This window comes from Mya arenaria, chromosome 13 (assembly GCF_026914265.1).
Source record: "Mya arenaria isolate MELC-2E11 chromosome 13, ASM2691426v1".
NCBI classification, from domain to species: Eukaryota; Metazoa; Mollusca; class Bivalvia; order Myida; family Myidae; genus Mya; species Mya arenaria.
The window spans coordinates 21,235,524-21,263,160 of record NC_069134.1 but is presented as its reverse complement, the minus strand read 5'-3'; the positions used below and the strand labels follow the sequence as shown (position 1 = coordinate 21,263,160).

The 27,637-nt window shown below is 35.8% G+C and overlaps 1 protein-coding gene across 1 annotated transcript in view; it reads right to left on the bottom strand.

Annotated features, from left to right (window-relative positions):
- The window catches only part of LOC128215120 (uncharacterized), a 63,583-nt gene that overhangs the window by 16,461 nt on the left and 19,485 nt on the right, over window positions 1–27,637 (bottom strand). Inside the window, exons 19-67 of the mRNA XM_052921840.1 lie at window positions 25,804–25,887; window positions 25,272–25,568; window positions 24,456–24,800; window positions 24,254–24,337; window positions 23,875–24,087; window positions 23,309–23,653; window positions 22,738–22,821; window positions 22,074–22,364; window positions 21,480–21,821; window positions 20,819–21,088; window positions 20,287–20,631; window positions 19,641–19,844; window positions 18,641–18,985; window positions 18,434–18,517; window positions 17,528–18,190; window positions 17,029–17,373; window positions 16,091–16,174; window positions 15,901–15,975; window positions 15,302–15,586; window positions 14,602–14,958; window positions 14,033–14,227; window positions 13,819–13,888; window positions 13,200–13,456; window positions 12,817–12,892; window positions 12,434–12,690; window positions 11,525–11,591; window positions 11,155–11,337; window positions 10,942–11,045; window positions 10,644–10,698; window positions 10,035–10,327; window positions 9,884–9,922; window positions 9,046–9,275; window positions 8,701–8,794; window positions 7,808–7,877; window positions 7,318–7,592; window positions 6,830–6,893; window positions 6,299–6,558; window positions 5,979–6,048; window positions 5,522–5,766; window positions 4,906–4,966; window positions 4,595–4,735; window positions 3,461–3,594; window positions 2,614–2,668; window positions 2,093–2,358; window positions 1,703–1,766; window positions 1,421–1,550; window positions 984–1,174; window positions 401–675; window positions 127–184 (exon numbers count right to left, since the gene is read on the bottom strand). Coding sequence (XP_052777800.1) covers window positions 127–184; window positions 401–675; window positions 984–1,174; window positions 1,421–1,550; window positions 1,703–1,766; window positions 2,093–2,358; window positions 2,614–2,668; window positions 3,461–3,594; window positions 4,595–4,735; window positions 4,906–4,966; window positions 5,522–5,766; window positions 5,979–6,048; window positions 6,299–6,558; window positions 6,830–6,893; window positions 7,318–7,592; window positions 7,808–7,877; window positions 8,701–8,794; window positions 9,046–9,275; window positions 9,884–9,922; window positions 10,035–10,327; window positions 10,644–10,698; window positions 10,942–11,045; window positions 11,155–11,337; window positions 11,525–11,591; window positions 12,434–12,690; window positions 12,817–12,892; window positions 13,200–13,456; window positions 13,819–13,888; window positions 14,033–14,227; window positions 14,602–14,958; window positions 15,302–15,586; window positions 15,901–15,975; window positions 16,091–16,174; window positions 17,029–17,373; window positions 17,528–18,190; window positions 18,434–18,517; window positions 18,641–18,985; window positions 19,641–19,844; window positions 20,287–20,631; window positions 20,819–21,088; window positions 21,480–21,821; window positions 22,074–22,364; window positions 22,738–22,821; window positions 23,309–23,653; window positions 23,875–24,087; window positions 24,254–24,337; window positions 24,456–24,800; window positions 25,272–25,568; window positions 25,804–25,887 — 9,421 coding nt within the window. The remainder of the gene's footprint in view (window positions 1–126; window positions 185–400; window positions 676–983; window positions 1,175–1,420; window positions 1,551–1,702; window positions 1,767–2,092; window positions 2,359–2,613; window positions 2,669–3,460; window positions 3,595–4,594; window positions 4,736–4,905; window positions 4,967–5,521; window positions 5,767–5,978; window positions 6,049–6,298; window positions 6,559–6,829; window positions 6,894–7,317; window positions 7,593–7,807; window positions 7,878–8,700; window positions 8,795–9,045; window positions 9,276–9,883; window positions 9,923–10,034; window positions 10,328–10,643; window positions 10,699–10,941; window positions 11,046–11,154; window positions 11,338–11,524; window positions 11,592–12,433; window positions 12,691–12,816; window positions 12,893–13,199; window positions 13,457–13,818; window positions 13,889–14,032; window positions 14,228–14,601; window positions 14,959–15,301; window positions 15,587–15,900; window positions 15,976–16,090; window positions 16,175–17,028; window positions 17,374–17,527; window positions 18,191–18,433; window positions 18,518–18,640; window positions 18,986–19,640; window positions 19,845–20,286; window positions 20,632–20,818; window positions 21,089–21,479; window positions 21,822–22,073; window positions 22,365–22,737; window positions 22,822–23,308; window positions 23,654–23,874; window positions 24,088–24,253; window positions 24,338–24,455; window positions 24,801–25,271; window positions 25,569–25,803; window positions 25,888–27,637) is intronic.

Below are 27,637 nucleotides of genomic sequence, written 5' to 3'. Positions count from 1 at the left end.
AACGAAATATAACGATCAACGACTTAAGTGCCATTACTTATACTATTTAATAAAAACGTCTTCCAATATATGTACTTATAAATTATTCAAGCATGTGTGTTTTGTAACGCATTGTACAGTAATTACCCATATTCGTTGACAAGCTCTTCAGATCTCGCAATGCGAACGTTTATGGCACTCCAGTCTGCAAAGCAGAAATAAAATGAAAACTACAGGGACAAGGCCAATAGTAAAACAGTCAGATATAAACCCTTTGAGAATGAACGAGTGACACAAAGAACAGACATCACATGCATCAAAATTCGAATATAACACTCGTTGTCTAACCTAAAATGTAACAGGGCCCCTTTCCAATATAGATCCAATTAGGTCCAAAGCATATTAATTATATTGTACCAACCTGAATGAAGTTTTTTCCATGCTGCCTCGAGATGTTTTCGAAATTCGTCTTTATCAGTCTCCGTGACCTTCTTATCCAGAACCAATGTGTATTCATTATCGATGTCAACATAGTCTGCAGCATCCTCTACAACACTGTACCGCTGATTGTCAATGCCTGTCACCATTGTAGTGGCGTTTGATAATAATTCTTTACTGATCATCGCCATCATATCTTTGCGAACGAATGTTGTTCCATTCAGGAATAACATGAATTGTACGCTCCAGGCACTTTGACTGAAGTCAGGAGAACAAAAAAGTACATTAATATGAACAAATCTTGGTATAACATGTGTATATTGGCTAAATTGATGTTCTTATTGAATCTTTAAACAACGTGTTTTTTTTTCGGTGCTCTACATAACATATTTCTGTTTTGAAATATATACAGGTGAGTATAAGACATTTCTTTTATCAAATGACTTCAAAACTTATTCTCATCTTATTCACTTGGTCTATATTTATTTATGCACCGACCATTTGTTTTGAATATGTTGTTTGAATAAAACTCTAAATTGAAATTTGTGTTTGATAAACTACCATACCCCGTTGTATTGACATACTCCTTCTGTCGGACTACGTGAACGGTAAACGATTCGTTTAATGTACGGTTAATTTGAAACACTACTGCCCTTTCGAAATTGTCAATATCACCAATAGCAATATATTTATCGACCACAACACTTTGGAGATTTCGCGTTTCGTACAAGTTTTGAGAGTTTGCCCATCTCGTCAACTGAAACAAATTGTATTTTTGTTTTATTTTATTATAATTATACTATTTTAATGTTCAGCCGTATGTTTGCATAACAAAAAGTTTCACAGTTCAGACTAAATTTACTCATATATTTGAAAGTAACAAATAATGACAAATATAATGGCCATAACGAATGCTGACTATCGAAGTGTATGCGTTTGTTGTTTTTGTTTTTTTTAATTTGAGAATAGACACAAACATCTATATATCTGTTATAGGAAGTACCTTAACATGTAACTTCCCACTAGAGGTTATTTCCTGTTGAAGCGTATCCAAATCAAGGTCCTTCACAGTATCCTTGTCCATTGATGTACCATTAACACTGACGGAGTAGACTAACCGCCATGTAGATTCCCTTGAAAAAATAGTAAAGTAACAAAAATTATAAAATAATAACCTAAATCAGGGTTTACAAAAATATTTAAAAAAAAAACACAAAAGAAATTCATCAAACTTGTGTAATTTAACTTTTTCTTCGGTGCAAACAATCAATCATAAATTACGTACCCGTAATAGTTTACCAGTTCTTCTTGATTTCGGATATGAATCTCAATATCAGATGACTGGAATTCTGAAATGTTGACAATGAGTTAGATAAAACGTGGAAATCGTGATTAAAAATAATATAATAAGAACAATGAAATCAACAGTTTAAAATAGTGAAATAGAACATGCATCTGGTAAAGAACTTGAGGGAAACAATATAATAATTGACCATTATCGCACTAGTAAATTCGGAACGCCAGTCAGTCAGTTGTAATATATCATTACAATTTTCTACGAGGGCTAAGTTTTTATTTTGTGTCCATGTTTTATCAGCTTTAGATTATACGCTTAACCCGATATGCAACCTATAAGTACATACAAAACATTTCGAAAAAATCTGAAACAAAATACCATGATGCTGGCGTTTCCATGCATTTTCTAGCACCAATTCCAATTCATGGTAATGACTAGTTGACACTTTGTGTTCAAGGTGAACCGACAACAGGGTTGTTGTATCCACAGTCGTCACACCCGTAAGAATTTGGTAGTGCTGTCCGTGTGTATTGTTCAAACTGAGGGACGAGGAAAATGCCGACCAATCTATTCTCGGGAGAGAGGCAGGGGGAACCAATCTACCATCAACCTTTACGTAGTATGGGACGCCCCAAATGTGTTTGCTGAAAAGGACAATTACACTTCTTTGCATACATATAAACCACATTACATGCATAGTATTTTTCACAAGTATTACAACATTGATAAAAAATTAAACCACATTAAAACTGTTTTAAGGAAACATAAACATGAACACATGATACTAGATTTGGATTGAACTGATGCATAAGATTTATATACACGTAATGTTTGCAGCGTAAGATCATTGCTTCATCCGATTGAGGCTAGTATTTTGAAGAAAGTACTGGTTAACTCACCCGGTAGATAGAATAAATTCTTTCTGGTTTAGGATCCCAATTTCTACCACGGAACCTGTTTTAAGATTCAACATTAATAATTATATATAATCCGTGAGCTTTAAACCCACTTAAACAACGGGGGGGGGGGGGGGAGTTATGTGTTTTCTCGCAGGACTTGTCTGATAACGTTCAGCATGAATACACAGTTATATAGTTTTGTAGAAGTACTTGGGGTTTATAAGTTTATTATTATATGTTTTATTGTTAAGTTTCCTCTAGTTAATGCATACTTTAATAAGATTTACCTTAGGCGTTTTATCTTTAATTAAGGATTTTTGGGATCAGAGTGAGGTTTGTGCACATAAACTGGTTTAAACCACCAGTAAATTTACATTTTACTGACCGTTCCAAGGCGGTACCTCTTGATAAACATACTTAGTTCTTTTATATATAGTATGTATGCACTGTGCTGTTTGTGGAGTTTTGTGCTGTTCTTCCATGTTTCTTGTTTGTGATTTTATGTCATTTGTCTTTGGCGTTTACCCAGTGCCATTAAACCGGGTTTATGTTTAGACTTTTTGCTACTGAGCTTGTTTCTGTAGCTTTTCGCATAAATATTAAGTTTTTTTGTTTTTTTATTTTTTAATGGTTTGATGGTGTGTTTTTTTTACTGCAAATGAAGTTGATATGATTGGTTTAAATAATACCAAGATATACTATTTTCTATTTTTGTTTTTAGTTCATACTTATTTATTTATTTCTTAAATTTAACTTTCAAAAACAACTTCCTACTGAGTTGAAATTTACTATGAGATGTTTCAGAGCACAGAGATAAAAGTAACTTGCTACAATCAAACATACGAACCATTGAAATATGTTGAATAGTATGTCCGAAGATGCTCCCTGAAGTACGTGTATTGCCAGGACGGTACCCAGCTGCCCGTATACAGCCAGCTATAGTATCTCCATGAAACAAACGTTTTCCACAGGGTTGTGTTCCTGTAACACAGTTTCATAATAGTGTTTGCTAAAGTCATATACCATATCTATGGTGGCTAATTTCTACCATTTCTAGTGCCCGCATTTTCAAGTCGAGAGTGCGAAAACCCGCATAATTGCGCATTTCTCCCCGCCACTTGGTGCACATTCGCCTTCCGGTAGGCATGAACATACAGTGGTATGGTCTGTCTTCATACTGTTTTGCACAAGCTCACCGAAAGAAAAATGGAGAAAATGTGCTCGGGCGAAAATGTGCCTTAGCCGGTTAGCGCACTGGTTAGCGCACTCGTTCGATTCCCGGCTTGGACGCATGTGAGTTTGGTTTGTGGTCACCAAGCCGGACAAGTGGGTTTTCTCCGGGTTCTCCGGTTTGCCCCACAACACAAGACCACACTCGCGTAAAATCGTGCCAACGGAATAATTAATATAATGTTGTGAAAACTTGTTTCACAATCGTTCTAAAATAAATATGTTTAAACAATAAATTGCGCCGCATTATTATTTTTATTATCGGTCTAAAAATTGGAGTGTTTTCGCCCCGTCACCTGGAGTATATTTGCCACCTCTTGGCGGAATTTCGTCCTTTCGCCGCCAAAATGCGAAGCCAAGAAATGAAAGAATTCTGCCACCATATATTACTGTTATGTTCCAATAAGTAAAACACATGTTAACTACAACATTTATAGTGCATATGCATATCAACTACACCAACTTCAGAAGTGTAAGTAATTTGCAACGGCTACGTTTTAGATGAGCATGTTACATACATGGTAATCGTGATAATAGTTATTTATTTGCTGCAACAAATCTATTTGAAACAATTACTCTTAATTGTTAACATAATGATATGAATTTTAATTGGAAAAACAATTGTTTCATGACCAGGTATTACGCATATTTGACTATATGTGTACATAGATATTTTAGTCAAGGTTTCAGCTTGATATTGTGTATAGTGTCAATTCGTAAGTGTCTAAACGCCTTCCGTTGAACCACATACTTGGCAAGATGATATTGTCCACGTTGACCGGTAAAATTCATCCCAGCTTCAAACGAGCTAAGATTCAATGGCAGAACAGCCGCAGGATTAACCACCGTACCGTTGACAGACACCCGGAATTTCAACCACCAATATGAATCCCTATAAGTGCAAAATCTTGATATAGTTTGGTAGTTTATGCTATCGTGCAACTGATTTGCGTCTATTGCGTTCGTTAATTTTGTGTTTTCATCAGTTTGTATGCAACATAGAAATTCAATTGATAAATTCAATGAATTGACAATAGATATCCCATGCACAATTTAGCATACCCATTTTTCGAAACCACCTTTTCTTGGTTTACGATACGTACGTCCACGCAAGTCCAGCAACCTGTAAAGTTGTTTTCAATACTTTATATAACTTAAAACATCATTGTTTTCAATGGCAAGTTTCTATCATTTTACCATCAAACATAAATACATACGAATAAATAAAGGAAGTATTAGGCTAATCTTTGTAGTACGAAGAAACACGTAAGCTGGACAGAACAAACTCTTATTTAACTATTGGCATGGATACAGTCCAGTTAACACTAAACATACCTTATTTTAATAGTTTTAAAAAGACAAACACACTTTAAAGTACTTAACAGTATTTTCGGTTAACTGATTAAAGCAAATATGTTTCAACCTACCTTTGTGTAAAACAAAATGCTTCACCCGAAAAACAAACCGTTTGTCAGGACTTGGTTATCGTAAGTCGTTTATATTCATATGCTTCATTGTATATTTGCGCAATATTTTCATTTGTAATTATCAGTTTTATATAGCATGAGGTATTAAATAAACTTAAACTTAGAATACGTGTCCGCTAAATGATTGATTGTACACGCATATTATAGAAAATAAATAATACGAGGTCAAGTACTTAAATCGGACAACATACCTCCATAATGATTGGTCCAATATTGCTTGAAATAAAGTTCAAACTTATGGAAATCCAACCATGAGCCTTTCTCCTTGAGGTAAAGACTGAAGAAATAGTCAGTATTGAAGAATGACCAGTCGATGGTGTCTATTCCACTTGCGGCATTGAACTGCATGTAAACCAGTGTAGAAGTCGGCCATGTTTGGGAATTCACCACACGACCGCTGTTACTTATGGCATACCTTACTCGCCACATCCAACCCCTTATGTTAAAAAAAATAAACATAAAAATAAATATAGACTTCTACTTCATTTAAACAAATTTTGATATAAGCTTAAGGGTACATTTTGTCAGTTTGGCTACTTCATACTCTTCCGGCAATTAGTGCTGAATACTTAAATCAAAATATAATTAAAAATGAGCATCTATAAGAGTAACTTCGTTGATATTTTTTCAGGTGACGGTAAGACGTACCTAGATGTATACACTTGCTCCCTGGATACTACAGTTATATCAGTTTTGGCCCACCATCCTGCGGAAGCACCTAGAACAAATATGTAACAATTCTTTATCATATTGAGTAAGATATCACATATATACAAAATTTGATTTCAGACCCTACACATAACATTGATTACTACAATCGTCTTAGCAAACTTCTGAATGATATCAAACTTATGAAAATAAACAGAAACATCGCTATCGGATTGGCATCCATTTAATGATCAACTTTTGAACGAACATCGGTTTTTGGAATGTGTCTAGATGATTTTTAACAACATTCATTCACATACCTTGTACATAGAGGGAAAAGTGTGCATTGACTTTATTCTTGAATTGTATCATTTCTAATTGCACATCCTTGTCCGTATATATCGTGAAGAGGTATCGTGTATCATAGACTTGGCTGATATGAATGGTAGAGTAGGTGAAGTCATATTGGCTTTGTATGGTGACCAGTGATGGTCTCCAAAGAATGGTCGATGGATTTTGTAGGTCAATACCACTACCAGCGTTGCGGAAGATGTAGTACACCAGTCGCCAGTAGGATGTACTGTAAGATGACATAAAATTATGTGAATGTGTGTGTGTAAGGGTAGAACAGGAAAAGTATTCCATCGATAACGTATATACAATAAGTCTAGTAATATCCAAACCACGATACAAACAATTATACAGAGAATAACATGAGTTATTTGAAAATATTTTTTTTTCCAAACCATTTACACGAATGTTTGTTTGGAGTATAGTATAGTACTAGTATAATTGTTATCCTTTAGATATTCACGTGAAATACGACAATTGCAAAGTATAAACAAATTTACCCATATCTGTCAATAACATGCTCTTGGTCCTTAATCGTTACGTTCCAAACGCAGGATGCTGCACCTGAATTATAAAGTTCGATTACTATGTGCAGATGATACCTTTCTTGTGAGCAATTTAGGCATTTGACTTTTTCTCGCGTTTTATAATAAAACCTATGCAATTAAAATCATACAGTGACAAGATCAGTAGATTCAAATAAATGTTATGTCTTTTATGGTACAGCTAACCCTATCAAACGTCAAAAAAAACAACATACGGACAACATACATGTTTCTATTTATTTACCTGCTTGTTGACGCCAATGTTAGATCTGTATATACGTTTTATTAACAGATAAATAAACATTTTTCTACTGGAATTCGAAGGATTTTTATTGTCCATCCATTTTCCATCATCTTCATTCAAATCACATTATGATGATAATATGATGAATGTAATGCATTATGATATAATTATTATAAAATACCAAAACATATTTGTTTACCCTCATGTTGGCACCACTGTGAGCGTATAGAGGAAGCAATCAATGCCCAATCAGCTTGAAACACCATCTCTTTGAACGTTAGTGTAAAGGCCAATCTTCTGTGAAGGACACTGTACTCATTGTAGACTCGGTCAAAAAGCTCGTATTTGTAATTTCCAACGCCTTGTACAGAAAAGACGGGAGCAATAAGTTTCTCGGTGATCTTTCGCACGAATTTGGCATATACCCGTTGTGTCGTTGTTGACGTTAAGCCGAATCGGATCTGCCAGTATTGCCTGAAATATAGTGCACTGTTTACCATTCCTTAGATAATTCCTTTGGAAGTACCAAACATTTAAAAAGAACATGAAAAAGGAGTCCCGGAAATAATGAAAAATATGAACATTTGCATACACGAACGTTCCAATCCATTGTCTCTATATCTTTATAAACAGAGATCGCAACGATATGAACTATGAGATATAGACGATCAAATGAAAAGGCAACATACTTTTCATTGAGGAATACTTCTTCTTGTGAAACGATTTTAACCGTCAAGCCTGAAGATAGCGACTGGTAATCTGTAAATAATATGCAATTGGATACATGCTATGGATCTATTAAACAGATCAATTAAGTAAATATCTTTCATATTGGATACTGTTTTCGTTACTTTCAACTGCTATTTTAGAACGGTTACCAAGAAGGCGGTGCTTAACCGTGCGTGCGTATAAATTAACATGATACTTATTGATACACACGCAATTTATTGAAAGATGTCCTTGACAATATGATACAAAACGATTATAACACCCACGAGTCTGGTGTTGAAATTATAAAACTTGTACTACAGCACTCATGAATAATTTTGGATTATCGATGCAATTACTTTTACTTGTTTTTTTTTTCTTTCTTTTTAAAGCTGCGCTCTCACAGATTTACCATTTTTACAACTTTTTTTTAATTTTTTGTCTTTGAAAGAGCGAATTTTTGCGTAAATGTTTGTAAACCAATAATAAAAGATTGATGACAAAAGATCAGATGGCAGATTTTCATATTTCCGTTCGAAAATAAATGTTTATGGCTAACGGTTTAAGGCAAATGCACAAAACATCAATTTTTGAACTTAAATATAAATCTCTGCGATCTAATTATTTGTCAGCAGTCTTATATAACTGGTTTCCGTGAATTTTAGCCAAAATTACCTCTTTCCAAGACAAAGAATTAAAAAGTTGTCAAAACGTTCCATCTGTGCAGCTTTAATAATCGAACGACAATTTTCTTTTGAATCATAACTTAGAATTTAACTTTCTATTATAACAGTAATAGAATGTAAAATGATAATAATAATAATATAACTACGCCTTTTTATGCAATACGTATTAAGATTTAGTTATATCATACCATTCCAGTAAACTCTTATTCCAGCATATATACTATTCTGTACTTTCGAATAGTCAAAATCAGCAATTGGACGTGTAAACAGTACGGAAAATAACTGAAAGTAAACGACACTTTTTATAATTCTTGGAATATTTATAGAATTCAATTGCATAAACAATCAAATAAAATATCTGTGTAAATGCCAGAATTCGTATACATCATATCATAAAAGAACGTCTTGACATAATACCACGAATGACAAAGATTTTAGATTTTGACCACTCATGAATATTCATTCGGTCACATTGTAGCCTGAGTCGTTAAATATTTCAGTATGTCTGTTGGCGTTTTAAACAGGAAACCTACCTCCTCATCAAAGTACAGTCTAGCTCCAGTCATAAATGTATAGTCTTTACTTAGACCATTGGCAGTATTAAGACGTGCATTGATGTAAAGAGCGAGTCTGAAAACGTTGCCATAGTAATAGCGTGCATCTCGTACCACGCCGTTGTATTCAACGAGGTACTTTATACTGGTAACAACATCACCATTTTCCTTGTATCCAATTCTGGTCGTGTAGATTGTAACCTTGTAGCCTTTAAAATATAGAACAACGGTATGCATATAGCAGATTACTGTTTTTACTTTACACATATTATTTTGGGAAGTGAGCGAACTGTGAATAAAAACCACATTTATTTCAACAACAGAATATTCTACTGCTTTTTTATCTAATTTCTTTGATGAATTGTTTTACGTGTCAAGCATCTTATTTGGCATGCACGATGCCAATGTGATAACATACTTCTTCATGAATAGCCAATAGAAGTGTATTGAAAGAACAGCTTTTATTAGTATAACAATACAAATATACAGGATACAATCATATATTAACGATTATATAAACCATCACCATTTTTGTTCTAACACCATAATATAGATATGACGATTCCACGTACCGTACATAATTGTTACAAAAAGAAGAAAATTAGGCAGCTTATCATTTTGATCGAACCATGCAACATATGTATACGTATAGATATACATGATTTTTGAAAAGTACTGAAGCAAGTGATTTATACGACCATGAACCAGAATGATAAAAGAACAAGAAGAATAAAGATGATAAAGGCTGCAATACATGCAAGAAGATATTAATGAGTCGATAAGCATGGTTGTATAATGAATCATGCAATGACTGTACCACGTGATGTGTCTCGTATATTTCTAGCCTTATGTATTGCTGAAAATAATGAATAAAGGTTATCATTTATATGATGATGACGTATCGTTACCGTTTGCTTCATTTATCATTTTCGCGATTTACTTTTCAACAATCAGACTGTTGCACTTACTGCTGTCTTCTGTGGTCCATGCGTCCTTAATAATTCTTGTGAGATTGTCTTTATCAACTGTGAGAATGTAGCCGTTGATATCGTATTCATACAGCGTAGCTTCATGTATATCTTCCGAAGTCTCGAACACATACACTTGGTATCGGTCGCCGTTGCCGTAGTGTACTACGCGATTAGCATCCACGAACCAATACATGAGTGCCGTTATGCTCGGTAATGACACGGAACGAGCGTCAACAACGGCATTTGAAGTCTTGTCAGTCAAGTAAAACATTATCGTTGTCACTACCTGGCTGCAAACACATATACGTTCGTGGTAAAATATTACATGCATGTGGTAATATATCACATGCACAACAATAGTATGTTTATTCAGGAATAGTTATCCTAGAGATGCACATAAACATTATAAGCATGGAAACAGCAGGATTGGTTTGGATGCGGATGTTCATCGATAGAACTTAATGGTAAGTTTATCACTGCTCCAGGTTATGTCGTAGTCTCTTGTTCAGGGTCGTCATCATATTAAATTATGTCACCGGAACAAAAAGCCAATACGCCATATATTTGTGATGCTTAACCATTGCGCAGTAAGGGAACCAAACCTACCTATTTTTGGTGTACTTTAGCACAGTTCTATCGAACTTTATGTTGTATGCCAGACCTGAAATATAGAACAAAAGGTTAAAAGCCAAATTTGAAAGTATCGTAGACTTACCTCCATTATTTCTAGCTGGTTGCAAAACTATCATTTTTTCACTTGATTTTATCTTTTTGTAAAAAGAGATCAAAAAAGATTGAATACTGTTTTAACAATGGCACTTTGTTTTGTATGATAACATTGTATAATTATAATGGTATGACTATTTGAATTTAGGAAATACAAAAACAAAAACTTGAGACTTACCCCCAACAAGCTGCGTTGAAGCGTCGTTAAGCTGCTTTATTATTGCATCAACATTTCTTAGGTCAACTCGGTCAACAAAGCTGATTCTCCAGGAGTACCGTACTCTGTAATTCAAGTATAACTAGTGAGAAACTGTCAAAAAGGCCACACCCTCTATCTGTTAATTGTACAATGAAAATACAAGAACATTGGATATCCTTATCAGTTACCTACCTAAACAGAACAGATTGCTGTTGTCTAACATAGACGGTATAATTATCGCCCATACTGTACGACACAGGTTTTTGTACAATCATGTTTGTACTGAATACTAAGTCCGTAGGTGGAGAAACTACGACTGGACTGAGCAAATTGGTCCCGATATGCACGAAGTACACCAGACTGTACATATCTTTGCTGTAAAAAATAAAACTAATGAAATCAACAGAATTTGGTCGTGAGCTTTAGTTTAAAGAAATTTAACTTATGTCTAGTAATCCTTTCTGAATACAAGAGCAACAGTCTAATATGCTGTTGTATATATATATATATATATATATATATATATATAACAATGGTCGGCTACAGGTATGATAAAACTCACTCCATGCCCTTGGCACTGAACAATTCCACTCGAGCTTTATGGATAATGCACTGCCCATTCTGACACACTGAAAAAAATATATAGCAGAGCGGTTATAGTAAAATTTTAATTTTTAATACAAACCCTTAATTCGAATTAATGTTTATCACATTTCCAACAAGACTACCTCTTTTAAGTACCACGCTTAAAGATGCACTCTTACTCCGAAATAAGATTTACCACAATAAATACAAATGTTTTATTATCACAAAAAGGATGAATAAATGTCGAAAACAATGGTTCTTATGAAGGATACCGAGTTTATTTTGAAATAAAGGTGCAAAGCAAAAACAAGATTACTACCTTATACGACGAAAGTAAATCTTTTAGCACTCACCAATCATTTAACATTGTTAGGCGTTCAGCTATTAAAAACACGGTTACAATTGTGTAATATGAAATTAATAGTTTCCATAAATGCATTATTTAGTAAATTGTTAAAGGTTAAACTCTCAAGATATATGTGTATTTTACATGTATTATGTATTGATTTTAAATAATAGTGTCACTTTAAAATAATTATAACGTAGAGTTTTATCTCTACAGACATAGCGTCATACCTGGTTCCCTGTCTGGTGCCAACACATTCTAATTTCAAGTCAGTTAAATGTTTTTGTCATAAAACAGCATACTGATAAAGAAGGGTTCGATTGCTTCGCGCGCTTTGCTCTTCGTGATAATAAAGATTGTACACGATTTTATTATGTGCCTAAATATTTAATATTTTTTTTTATATTAAACAAGAGTATATGTCGTGAATAAACAATCCTAGTACTTGAGGACAAAACAAGTACACAGTAAATTCATAAGATACAATTTACCTTTATAACAGCAAACTTAATTTGTAAATGCGAAAGACAATCAAGTTACCTGGTAGGTTACTGTTCCAAATATCTTGTATGGCATGAGTTAGGTTGTCCATGTTCTCAGGGTAGACAAAACCCTCAATAAGGAGCTCATATCGGAATCTGTACCGTCTTACAAAGGGTGTGGTATATACCGTTACAGATGACACTGACTGCTGGACGGTATTCGTGATATAAGCAGATTCGGGTTTTGTTATCGAAGATGGATCAACGATAGAGCCATTTACCACCAAAATGTAGTAAATGAGTGAAAGTTCTTTTCTGAAATAAAGAATGAAAAATCGTCAGTGTACGTCTTAAGAGTTGTGTACATGTCATTTTAGAAACACTTCAGTCGTTGAAAAGAGGAGTAAGCAAATTAAGGGTGTGGAATTACGATGCGCTTACTCGTGTGTGCCAAGATATTCTTCACTCTTCTTTATCGAAACAAAGTCACCGTCGCTACAGTTGATTGGGTTTACACCTAGATATAAATAAAATAATATCATAAAAAATCGGTTGTTAATAAAAGTTGATAAAATTGTATATTGGATTATATCAAGACATACGTTTGATATAAAACTGACTTAGTATAAGCTAGAATTGTTTTTGAGGTCAATCCCAAACTCTCAGGATCTCTAATCATTGTTTACATATTGTGATACTAAATTATTGGATTTTTTTTCACTTCAAATACTGTTCATGCTGTAACTAAAACATATATTCACACATGTTATATAAAAGTTTATTTCAAATTAGCATTAATATTGCTAACTATCTGAAATACTCACTGCTATTTGTCTCAAATATGTTACAAAGAGTCAGCTCCAGGGATGCTATTACTGATGGAACTGGCCGTGGGCCCTCTATCATTATATCAAATGCATATTTCAGTTCAAGCAGGCTTGATAACACTCCTCTATATACTTTGGTGTTGTAAACTTTCTTGAGCTCCTCGTCAATTTGGTTAAGACTCGGTTGCAATACGGTGGCTGGGTCGGTGACGTTGCTTGGCACCACATTGTAGATGACTCTCAGGATATCGGTTCTGATATAAAATAAATACATCAATTAACATATAAAGACAATAACACTCTGAAATGCAGTTTATGTTGAGCAATGATTCTTTGAAAAGATCGATGTTTCCATCGTTTGTGATTTATTACGTAACATTGTTCCTTACACCAGTACCATCTCGTAACAAAAGCTTAGTTTTTCACATAAGTATTCTGTTAGTGTTAATAATATTTAATGTAGGTAAATTAAAAGAATAATCATACAAAACATAACATGTTTATTTTATGATATGCTTTCTGTTGGTTTATAGAGATTTATCAGTGATGAACGTATGAAACCTTATGTAGAAAATTACGTCGTGAAGATTGTTACCACGCCCTATAATTTACATACCCTTCATCATCAGTCATACTAGTAGTTTGCTGAATGGTAATGTTCAAGACGACACCACTGACTCCATTTACTGAAAATATATTGTTTCAACCGTGGCTAGGGAAATAATAATGGGAATATTGCATGTAACAAAGAAGACAGGTTCAAAGGAAACACGATTTAGTCTTAAGCAAATTAATAATTGAAGTGAGTTACGTAAAACCTGACAGCTTACTCGTATTAGCCCGTTTCCATGCCTTTGTAAGAATATCAGTAACGTAATCGGCTTGGAATTCTGACTCAACCATTTCAAAATAAGCGGATGATAATCGTCCCGGCTCGAAGTATGCCAAGGTTGTCGTTGTAGGTGTAGTTGTTGGTGTTGTTGCTGTGGTCGTGGTAGACGGCGTGCTTGAAGTACACTGTGTGGCTGTAAGTAATAATTAACCAATTAAGTAACTCGTCAACACGAGAATGAATCGACATGTACGAACATTGAGAATGATTGAAACATTAAACACAAATCAACTAGCAAAACAATCTTACGTATTGTTTCTGTTTTCAGATTTTGAGTACCGAGTTTCAAACACAAACAAAACACGCTACTTGAACATACACAATACCACAAAAGATTCAGCGAACGATTGAAATCGAACTATAACAGAGAGCAGTTTCACTGTTATCTCTTTGAAGGCAAATGGATCGAAGCCTGACATACACTCAATGAAAAACACAAAGGCAGATTACATATATAATGAAATATTTATAGTAATGAAATGAGTGAATGTGCGAGTTAGATCATACCACTTCTCCTGTTCAATACAAGTGCGCACGCTTCTCTTTCATTATTTTGAGTTAGTACAATCAAAGCGCCGTTGAATTGCTCCGGTGTAGCTAGATGTCCGTCTATTTCTAAGGCCCCTAAAGTCATTCCGTTGTGTACGGCAGATGTTGGTAATCCCCGCAAATTCAATGTTTTTAGGTATGACGCAAATGATCCCGTCAAATTTAGAACTATATTATGTCCATCGATAGCGAATGTTCCCTCAAGCAGTGATCTGAATCCAAGATGTTTTAAAGTCACTGTAACTTGCGTTGGATTAGCATTGCTAGCACATTTGTAATTCCCCAACCATTCAGAACCGTCGAAATCATCTGCATCTGAAAACGAAATTGAGATTCGTGAGAAAACATAATCTCCTGTTGTATTGAATGTTGTTTACCTAATTGCCTGTATATGTTATTACCTGTCTGTTGTAACGATATGTTACCGTGACAAAATAAAAAATGAATGTGTGTGTATGTGTGGTAATGGACAAATCTTGATATTTTGTTTTAACTTACTAGTGTTTGCTTTCATTCTCTGGTATACTTACTTTTCAATTGTATGCTTTAAAGCGCCCTAAGTGTTCAATGATATAACGAGTTTTTGACTTTAGTAATAGTTTGTTTGTATTCATACCAACTTCATACCAAGAGAAACTAGAAAACAACTAACACATACCATCATAACTTGCACATGAACTAGATGTTCCAGGAATCGGAATGTTGCAGTTCGGACCCGAGAACCATGGAAGGCACTGTGTATGACCTAGGGCGCTACAAGTAAAATGCCCTGCACAAGGTCCAAGGGTTGTAGTGGTGGGAGTAGTTGGTGTTGTTGTTGTTGTTGTGGTAGTGGTTGTACTAGCTTTTGTTGTGGTTGTGGTCGTTGTAGTTGGAGTCGTAGGCTTTGTTGTTGGTGCTGCTGTTTTTACCGAAGCAATGGTCGCTGCATCAGTTTTTCGTCCTGAAACATATATCACATATTACACGCTTTAACAATCAACCACTAAATGTAATTGGTGTACTGTTAGCAAGAGCTGTTAAACGCAAACCACGCTATAAGTCTTTGGTATTAACTATTGAAAAACAAAACGGCTCAGCAATAAGTACCTGGCCGGCCACACTATTGCCACAATATGTAAAATTTTACTGACAAGATATTATCTTAAAAACAAACAACTATCTAGTTATAAGTATCCAGGTACTTGGCTGACAACAGTATTAAATATTTACTGACGAACTGTCATCTATGAATGTTTCTTATTCTGCAAATTTTACCTTTAGGTGTCGTTTTTGATGTAGCAGCAGTCGTTGAAGGTGTAGGCACATATTCGCATCGGTTGCCGGAGTAACCTATATAAACATCATTTTATTATTATTTATTTCGAACTCGTATGGAAATATAACGAAACACACAACGAAGCGCACTATTCAGTAAATGACGTCAAATGCAGTGCGTTGTACGTACCTTGACTGCAACAACAAGTGACGTCATCTAGAAGTTTGCTGGTTCTAGAACATGCTCCGTTTCCATTGCACCAGTTAATGTTGACTGAAAATGAATGTCAATATGAATAAGTGAATGTATAAAAATACGCATATTTAGACATTGGGGGATTTCTTTAAGAAGAACCATATTTAGTACTACTTACATATATAATACATACAATATACTGTAAAACTAAATATCATGCAGTAATATTTTACTTAAGTTGTAATAATTAATTATGTACCTGTAAATCTAACAATAAACAGCAGTAAACCATTATTATATGTAGAAAATAGCAAACAAGAGAATAACGAATAAACGAATATTCATCATGTATAATATTACAACTTAATACTATGTGTTTCAAATCTTACACACTACGAGTTTTAAAGTCAACCTATAATTGCATTTTACGTGTTATCAATTAAATTATCAAAGTATTTTCAACAACAAGGCAAACACAAATAGCACATGCACATCCAACATCTAGAATACACCAATACATGCCAGGCAACACAAATCTGATTAAATCGAAATGTTAACAAAATATTAAACAATATATTATTATTATTTTAATTATTATTATTATAATTATTATTATTATTATTATTATTATTATTATTATTATTATTATTATTATTATTATTATTATATAACAACGTATAACGAAATCAGAGTTAATATGAATAAAATTACTAGTACTAGTACTTTAAAATGTTACAAGAACTGTGCAGAATGTAACCTGAAATTATAATGTAATTCATGAAATATATAGCGTAGATTACTTGAATATTTATGCGAAAAGCTAGTATAAGTTCATTTTTAAAATGCTAACTTTGTTATGACTTATTGAATGCTTAATTATTTACTTAAAACACTTTTTCATTAATGTAAAAATATTTTCAAAACATCTGTACCAGATTCCCTTCTGAGTTCCACTGGACAATTCAGAGGCCCACTGTCCTGTGTGAAAACAACAAAGCCTTTGATGAACGTCGGTGATATCAAGCGGGCATCGATTTCAACAGCAGAGAAATTTCTTCCGAATATTTCCTCATGAACGACATCGGAATTTTGCAGAGTAAGGAACTGGTAGACAGTTGAGAATGTCCCAGTCACAGGGACGGATGATCCATCTATTCGAACTATGCCCAAGGTGTTGATAAAGTTTGATTTTGTTATGCTCATGTTGAACAGGATTTCAATGTTGTCATCTAAACAGGTATAATTTCCGGCCCAGTTCGCTGGTACTATGACAAGCTCTGAAACACAAGATGATTCAAACTTATGTAAAACACAAGATTTTATAACATTCAACGAGGGCTAAGAGTGTTTATTGAACTGGTCTTTTACAGTCGTTTCTTTTCTTTTAGATAAAAGTGTATCAATTCAAATAAATCAGAATCTTTGTCTTACCTCCGAACATATCACAGTCAGCTTCGCCACCAGGAACCATCACATTACATGCGGAACCAGTCCATCCAGACGAACATGACTTCCTGCCATACCTATCACATGTAAAGTGGGCGCCACATGTCTCTATTGGTGTGCATGGGACATGGGTAATAGTTGTTGTTCTTGGTTGTGTTACAGTTGTCACTGGAGCCTTTGTTGTAATTGTTGTAGTTGTTGTATCTGCGACTGCTGTTGTTGTTGTTGTTGTTGATGGTGTTGTAGTTTTGGGAACCGTTGAAGTTCTGGTCTGCGTTGTTGTACTGAAAGAAGGTGTTGCAGATGCTATTTTAGAAGATGGGAATACGACCGTTGTTGCTACAGTTGTTGTAGATTCAGTTGTGCTTGACAAAGCCGTGTAAGTAGAAGAAGGCACAGTTGTTGATTTTGTTGACAACGCTGTGTAAGTAGAAGAAGGCACAGTTGATGATTTTGTTGACAACGCTGTGTTAGTAGAAGACAGAACAGTTGATGATGCTGTTGATAATACAGTGTAAGTAGAAGAAGGAACAGTTGATGATGTTGGTGAAGTATTCTGCAAGGTTGTCTTTGTGGTCGTTGTTGATGTAGTGGGCGGAATAGTTGTTGTCGTCGGCGGTAGTACATCACACAAACGTCCTGAATAACCTGTAAATTGAAACAAGACCGTAGTATTATGTTCTAATGATGTTTGTATTGCTGGCATTGCCGGTACAGTATTATTTAAACTTAATTATTTTATCTCATTGTTTATTGTTTGAAAGCTTATTCCACCTAGCGCGCAGAAACCAGTAAGAGCTGGTGTGCATTTTAAGAGGGCACGATATAGTGCTTTCTCGGTCCTAAAAAACTGTTAAAACAATATTTCAAAATCATTGCCTGGGTACTTACCAGACCTGCAACAACACTTGTAATCGTTTATTGCCTTGCTGTTCCGGTAACAGGTACCTTTTCCGCTGCACCAGTTAATGTTTACTGAAACAAGACAAAACGTAAACACTTACTCATTTTTCATTATAGTCAGAACACTTTCGTGCACAAACTGCAAATTTAGGTATGAGATATGCTAAAGCCTCTGTTAAAAAATGTTGAACCTACTTGCAGTTCTTCGTAATTCGACGTCGCATGACATAGTTCTGTTTCCGTTTTTAAACACAATATAACCGTTTATGAAAACGGGGCTTTTGACTGTCCCATCCAGCTCCACGTCGATATATTTATATCCATTGGCCTCTCTGAGTATCGGAATATCGTTCATAAGAGTAATGATTTGAAAAACTGTTGCATAAGATCCTGATAGGGGAAAGCTGGTGTTTGCGACTTTTACATTCGCGAGTGTTTCAATGTTTGTTGAGCGTGTGATATTCATAAGGAACCAAGTCATGACTCCTTCATCCGGACAGGTGTAGTTTCCGGTCCACTCGCTGGGGACGAGCTCATTGCCTGAAATAATAGAAAATAATAACTATGCTGTTTCAATATTAATCTACAGAGTTACGCTATAAAGTTACATTATTTGATAAAATAAATACGAATCGTGTTCATGTATAACACACCTAGAGCCAATTGCATTCAACCGATTAGTTATTTAGTTTGGTCGAAACGTTCATTGATAGTTCAATAGTTATCCAATAGTGATTGCTGACCAATCAAATTGCTTCCATATGCTAACTAACCAATTGAATTGCTTCCATGTGCTAACTAACCAATTGAATTGCTTCCATGCGCTAACTAACCAATTGAATTGCTTCCATGTGCTAACTAACCAATTGAATTGCTTCCATGTGCTAACTAACCAAATGATAATATGCAGTAAATTTAGCAAAATTTATACATTTGGCCCCAGTAAAGAAAAAGGATAAACAAACTAGCCAAAACTCAAACGATGACTCTGTTAACAGGCACACCCATTGTACAATCATAACTAACTTGGTCTTACCCATTATTGGATAAATAGACCAATCAATCAATATTTTTGATTACTTTATATTTTGACCAAACCGAAATTCTTAACCGGTTTTATATCATTGGCCGCCGAAAGTTAACAACAACGACGTAAACAGCGTTGTTTTGAACGATCGGTCCAATGTATACTTACTATCAAATGAATCGCAGTCGGCCTCGCCTCCGAGAATTTGCACATCACAGTTCACGCCAGACCAACCAGGCAGGCACACCTTTTGGCCTCGGGCTCCACAAGAGTAGTGCTGGTAGCAGTCATTCTTGGGATAACAGGGTGGCACAGTTGTTGTAGGAGGAGTGGGTGTAGTAGGTCCAATTTCGCAAAATTGTCCCTTATGATCTATAAATCATTATGAATACAGGAATTAATACAACTTATAATATTTTATGTATCAACAAAATTGAAGAGAATAATAGAAATCTGAGCAATTATTTATATCTAACACTATAAATTACTCGATATTACTCTCGGAAAAATGGGAACTATAGCGGCCCATACCAGGTTCGCAACAACAAGAGACGTCATTTTTATTCTTGCCGTTTCGGAAACACCTTCCGTGGTTGCTGCACCAATCAATATGCACTGAAAAGTAAATAATCGAGAATGACTTCAAGTCACTCATTTTCCTGCTATAATTGTTTTATCAAAACTTAATCAAACTATAGTTAAGCGTTGTAAGGGATTCCCTCCCCATGTATTTTCAGAAGGTTGAAACTAACATTTCTCTATTTGGACGAAAATACAAATGTTTGTGTGATCATGATTAATCTTCAAAACATACCTGCTGTTCTTCGCAATTCCACGGGACACTGCAGCGTCGTGTTGGACTTCTTGAAAACCAGATATCCCTTGATATAAACTGAACTCAATACTCGGCCGTCCAACTCAACATCGGTATAATTCATGTTAGTTCCTTCGCGCAATATATTCACATCATTCTGGAGAGTGATGATCTGGTACACTGTTGCATATGAGCCAGACAGTGGGAACTCAATACCAACAGCTTTCACGTTTGCTAGCGTTTCAATGTTTGTTGATCGAGTTATGTTCATCAAGAACCAAGTCATTACCCCATCGTCTGGACAGGTGTAATTTCCAGTCCACTCACTTGGTACAAGTTCTGTTCCTGAAACCGTAAGATGATGAAAATATTCATTTACACACGAACGAAAATCAAGTTAACCAAATAGTTGAAATGGAAAGACAAGCGAGACATATAATAATGCACATTTTGTGGATATTTAGAAATATTATTTGAAGTAGCTGCCTATTACTCGTAGGTTTTTCAAGACATAATGCGTTTTAAAACTTGCCATCGAAAACATCGCAGTCAGCTGATCCACCGGAAACCAACATATCACAATCCCTTCCTGTCCATCCGGGCAAGCAAACCTTCTCCCCACGACTATCACATGTATAATGGTTTGTGCAGTTGTTCGCCGGCGAACAAGGTTTTATTGTGGTAGTTGTTGTAGGTGTGGTGGTGGTTGTAGTAGTGGTAGTTGTGGTGGAAGTGGTTGTCGTCGATGTGGAGGTTGTAGAGGTAGTTGTCGGGCCTGTCTCGCAGTTTTTCCCTTTGTAATCTAAAGAATAAGCAATTAGATATCTTATTTAAGATAATCATAATTAATATATTTGACAAATTAAATCACCAGTTAGAAGAGTTAAAGGGGGTTTATACGTTTAGATAAAAGGCATTTACATATACTATATTAAGTGTTTATAGTTTAAATTAATTTACAATACCGCGCATTAAAAATATTATTGTATGTTAAAGAAGATACCTGTTTCACAACAGCAAGTGACGTCATAAATGTTATGGGTGTTTCTAAAGCAGCGACCATGGTTGTTACACCAATCGTGATTCACTGAAAATACAGATTCAATTGTTATCAAATCAATCAAAAATAAATACAACGTAACAAAAACCAAGATTTAAACAATGCAGACGTCTTCAAACGTGAACTACTGTACCTGACATTCTACTTAGTGACACCGGACAAGCGGTTTTTCCTGTAGAACTAGCCAAGGACAGCGTTCCATGTATTTCTTCACCATTGTTATCTAGATGGCCAATGAATGACGGCAATGTTAACATGCCAACGCCTATGGTACCATTTTGTGTGTTGTTTACTGCGAGTTGAATACTCTTGAAGGCATACGAGTACATCCCGTGCATGGCAATGGTATCATTTCCAACAAAAGCAACAACTGCAATCCGATCGACACCCCGGTGCACTACTTCCAAATCAATCCAAGTTGTCATGTTGTCATTGGGACAGGTGTAGTTTCCAACCCAGTTACTTTCAATCAGAGCTGTTGTAATAAATATACAGTAGGGTTATATTTTGGTTGGTTAGCACATGGAAGCAATTTAATTGGTTCATAACAACATAGCATACAGTTACAGCAATTACGTGAAACAAAATCCGTAAATATCGCTCTTTTTTATTTGATGAAAATTCATTTGTATTTAGCAGCTGCAAATTTTCGGTTTACCTGATCGCTGAATTTCTATATTGAATGACTGTACTAATAATACTTACACATTCTTATACTTATACTTACTGTCTAGTGTATCGCATTCAGCCACCCCACCAGGAATCATTGTATCACAGTCTTTGCCGGTCCATCCATGCAGACAAATCTTCCGCCCGTAGGGACCACACGTGTAATGGTGGGTGCAGTTGTTAGCTTGGGTACAGGGAACGCTTGTCATGGTCGTTGTTGCTGCGGTGGTGGTTGTTGTTGGTATTGTTGTTGGCTGCGTTGTAGTGGAAGTAGTCGTGGTAGGTGTTGTAGATGTGGTAGTAGTTGTGGGGGTTGTTGGGCTTATTTCACATGAACGGCCATGGTATGCTGCAAAAAAAGGCCACCACTTTTATGAGAGCGATATTCTATCGTCAAAACAGTCAGCAGCTATATCGTTTGCGTGTATATTAACCCTTTGCATGCTGAGTAAATTGTCGTCTGCTCAAAAATGTCGTCTGGTTTATTCTAAATTTCTTTCAATTTACTTAAAACTTTGGGGATATATTGACTGAGTGGCAAACAGCTTAGAAACTGACCAGGCGCCGAGTTACTCTTACTCGGTGTCTGGTCTGGTTCCAAGCTGTTTGCAAAGCCTTTAAAATCGCCATCAGCAGCCTAAGGGTTAAATACGTACCAGTCTACACATTTTGTACATATACAGAAGTTTTGAAGTTAATTTTAAAATGTATAAAAAGCTTACGTGCATGGCAACAGCAGGTCATGTCTTCTCTTTTGCTGCCGTATCTGTAACACGTTCCGTGACCACTGCACCAGTCAATAAGAACTGTAAGATGATACAATTGATTACCTTTTCCACAAAACTAACTCAAAACAACATTCCTAGGCAACATTAATGTATGTTTTTTTCTACGGATTTAATAAAAGGTGAACCAAAAAGACAGCAGTTAAGCATGGAGCCAGCGAGCAATACAAAGCATACATGATTGTTCCAATATAATCAATACTTGAAATAAAAATGTTGAACAATTTATTTGGTCAGAGAATTATTTCAAACCTCGTGGAGTACTCGTTCAAAATTATTTTGGCATAATTTGGTGCAAGAAAACTTCGCTTGTTTAGGTATTTTAGTATTTTAAATTGTCTTCATTTGAACTGATATTTAATGGTCCAACAACGACATGTCCGTTAACAACGTACGTCTGTTTGTGGCCTCCACATGCAAAAATAAATAAAACAACCAAAACAAATACAACAACAACAACAACAACAACAACAACAACAACAACAACACATTGTACCAACAAACTTACCCCTTGTTCGTCTTAACTGGGTAGCGCATTGAAGTACACCGTTGACACCCTTGAAGAGTAAGTACCCGTCGATAAAATCTTTTGTAATCAGTGCAGCGTCTAACTCCACCTCCGTGTAGTTGCTCGATACACCCTCACGAAAGATGGGGATATCATTGTCCAGTGTGAGAACTTTCAGAAGCGCAGCGAAGGCCCCGGTCATTGGTAGCGAGGTGTTGCCAACAAGGACGGTAGCGACAGTGTCAATGGTGGAAGATCTGGTGATGTTCATCAGGTACCAGACCACGCTCTGGTCATCAGGGCACGTGTAATTGCCCGTCCACTCACTTGGAATTAATCTGTCAGCTAAAATATGACCAGTGAAAATTTATGAGTGTCCTGAATATTCATCTTTTTTGCATTTTGGTTAATTAACTAGTAACGTTGTGATATTAAAACCAGCGGACATGTGTATGTTTCACATTTAAACTTTAAAATAAAAAGGTAAACAAATTTTCTATAAACTATAAATCAACTAAAACACTTCAATACAATTAGTGAATATGTAATTGGGGTAACTAAATTACTTTCAAACACATCACAGTCTGCGACTTCTCCTTTGATTAAGACATCACACTCTGCTCCTGTCCATCCTGGACGACACAACTTCCGGCCATACGGCCCGCATGTGTAATGGTGAGTGCAGTTGTCCGTGGGAGTGCACGGGACGCTTGTCATCGTCGTTGTTGGCCTTGTGGACGTCGTCGTAGGGCCGACCTGACAAAACTTCCCGTGATAATCTAGAAAAGGGAGTGAAAACAAAACAATTTAAATTTTCCGGCAAACTCTCGATAAGAGCATTGGATACCGCATTCGAAGAGTTATTTTAAAGAATACAATGTCACAAATAACAAATATGTGTATGGTCATTATATTGTATAACATTGACACTACTAATGAGCGTACCTGGTCCACAGCAACACTTGACTTCATCTCTCGTCTTTCCATACCTGGAGCACGTACCGTGGCCATTGCACCAATCAATAAGGACTGAAAATAGAAAATGTTAATGAGTACAATTTCAGTTTATTGAAATAAGATGCAACAGAAGACAAATTATATCTTGCGCCATACATGAAGATTTTATATGATATTCAAACTATTATACCTGCAGTACGTCGGAGTTGTGTTGGGCAGGCCATCGTTTTATTGCCATTCTTGAAGATGATGAACCCGTCAATAAGATTCACCTTGACAAGCTTAGCGTTGAGTTCAACATCAGTGTAGTTAGCAACAGGCCCCTCTCGAAGTATGGGAACGTCATTGTCGAAGGTAAGGATCTTGAGGTATCCAGCAAAAGCCCCGGTCATAGGGAATGAGAGGTTACCGACTATAACAGTGGCGACAGTGTCGATGGTCGCTGACCTGGTTATATTCATGTGGTACCAGACCTCGCTATTGTCGTCCGGACAGGTGTAATTTCCCGTCCATTCGCTTGGGATGAATTCGTCAGCTGAAACAAAGTGAATGAAATGATCATGCATATGGAACAAACTTACGTTTCATCTCTGTAGCAACAGAACACAGGTATTTCTTCCAGACATGCATTTCTGTAGCAAAGTGCGTGAGTACGCCTACGCAGTTCTACAATTTTCGATTATATAATTGAAATTCAAAGATTATTAAATGTTTAAACTTTAATGGTATTAAATAATAAAACGATGCCTTTAAATGCTTATAAATGTACTAAGCCAAAGTGTTATGCTTTTTTATTTTGAAGTATTTTAATGATAAGCCCGACGTTATAAGCGGATAACAAACTAATGTGTTCTGGTATTCTACAACATTTTGTCTATTGTTAGAGAGAATAGCCGCTTTACGATAATATATTCAGAACGTATGCAATCGATTATCGGCGAGTTCAGTCGAAAACTACTGAATTTTGACAAAACTCGATTATTGATTTATCCCTTTGTCAACATACATTCAAACATGTCACAGTCGGCGACGTCCCCTTTAATCAGAGTATCACAGTCCGCTCCCGTCCAGCCTGGACGACACAACTTTCGGCCGTATGGTCCGCATGTGTATTGGTGGGTACAATTGTCCACAGGCGTGCACGGGAGTGTGGTGATTGTAGTTGTTGGTGTGGTACTGGTGGTGCTGGTAGTAGTTGTGGTACTGGTGGTGCTGGTAGTAGTTGTTGTGCTTGTTGTGGTAGGGGTTGTGGTCGAAGCAGTTGTTGTTGTTGGACCAATTTCACAGGAGTTTCCTTTGTAACCTTTAAATTTAAAAATAATCAACAGGACATTTATACATTCGTGTTTTATTATGTTATTTCTAGTCCAATAGCAAATAAGGTTAACACATATTTTGATATGCATCTGAACCCAAGCGAACTATTTATAAATGGATAATTCGTAAAGGCATGTATTTGTATACGCTAACGTAAAAACAAGTTGTCTTTTTAGTCAATGCACTGTAATGTACGTGAAATACATCTTCTGATGACCTACCTTTCTCACAGCAACACGCGACATCGTCCTTGACCCCCGAATTCCTGAAACAGCTTCCACGACCGCTGCACCATGCTATGTTTACTGATAACAGAATGAACAAGACACATGCATTTTTCATTATATTGCTAGCTTATCAATATTCTATTTTCCGTGTTGCCTTACCTGGATAAGATTTTGGATTCTCTGAAAATGAAGAGCAACACAAAAGCTTTTTCTGGGATAGACAGTCCGCTTATAGCTCTAAGCAAAAGCAGACCCCGTATCGTCCTCTAGTTAATATTGTTTTCCATTGCATGCTTTTTATTTCTAACAGTACCTTGTAGCTTAAACATGTCTTTTCGTTAACTAAATATCTAGCGATTTAAATCTGAAATTAACTATCGTAAGCTGGCACAAGAATTTTTTTTCTATATATTTCCTCTGTTATTTCAGATATGTTAAGGAGTCCGACCTACAAATACGTGAATTTATGGACCTGGTGATCCCGTACTATCCGTAATTTCTTATCGTTTGAAAGGGTTTTAACGCAAACAAAAAAGAAGATGTATGAAAAAATATTTTTGGCCTTCAATATTTGCCAAATTAGTCGTTTTACGACCGAGTTTGATTAAAATAAAGAGCAATTAGCTGTGTGAAGTTAGCTCAACATACGACATTGGACATTGGACATTCAAAATCGAATGTTGTGCTGGCACGACATTGGACATTGGACATTCAAAATCGAAAGTCGTTCTAGCACGACATTGGACATTGGACATTCAAAATCGAATGTTGTGCTGGCACGACATTGGACATTGACCATTCATAATCGAATGTTGTGCTGGCACGACATTGGACATTGGACATTCAAAAGTGAAAGTCGTGCTAGCACGACATTAGACATTGGACATTCAAAATCGAATGTTGTGCTGGCACGACATTGGACATTGGATATTCAAAATCGAAAGCCGTGCTAGCACGACATTGGACATTGGACATTCAAAATCGAATGTTGTGCTGGCACGACATTGGACATTGGATATTCAAAATCGAAAGCCGTGCTAGCACGACATTGGACATTGGACATTCAAAATCGAATGTTGTGCTGGCACTACATTGGACATTGAACATTCCTAATCGAATGTTGTGCTGACACGACATTGGACATTGGACATTTAAAATCGAATGATGTGCTGGCACGACATTGGACATTGGACATTCAAAAGTGAAAGTCGTGCTAGCACGACATTGGACATTGGACATTCAAAATCGAATGTTGTGCTGAAGTTTTATAGATAAACACAAACTGAAGTGCACATTTGTTGGGTTTATATAATTATTTTCCCTTTGTTTCCTTTCAACCCTTTCAACCATTGTCAGTTCTGCCCAAGATGCCATTTCCAATGGCTCTGGTGTTACATTTTACATGTATAAATTGTATATTCTGTAAAACCTATAAGAACTTATTTCGTATGAGATGAAGACGTCATTTTGAATTATTTAATGTCGATGCGATTGATTATAAAACGCTTTGTGTAATTCTGTCGACTTATAAATATCAAAAAGGTTTATCGAACACAATTATTTCATATAAACTTTACCAAATGAACACGACGTAGCATGTTCGACTAACTGAGTCGATAAAAAAAACAAGTCGACAGGCAGGAATAGGTTACTTTATCGACTCATTGACAATATTTTTTGTGTATACATAAAACCAGATAAAAAAGATGTACGGACGATTACATTCATACTTGTAGGAATCATCAATGCATGTCTAAATTTTCCGTATGTCATTATATACCGTGGATATCATTATCTTCACTTCCTTTATAAATGGTACTAGATGTGT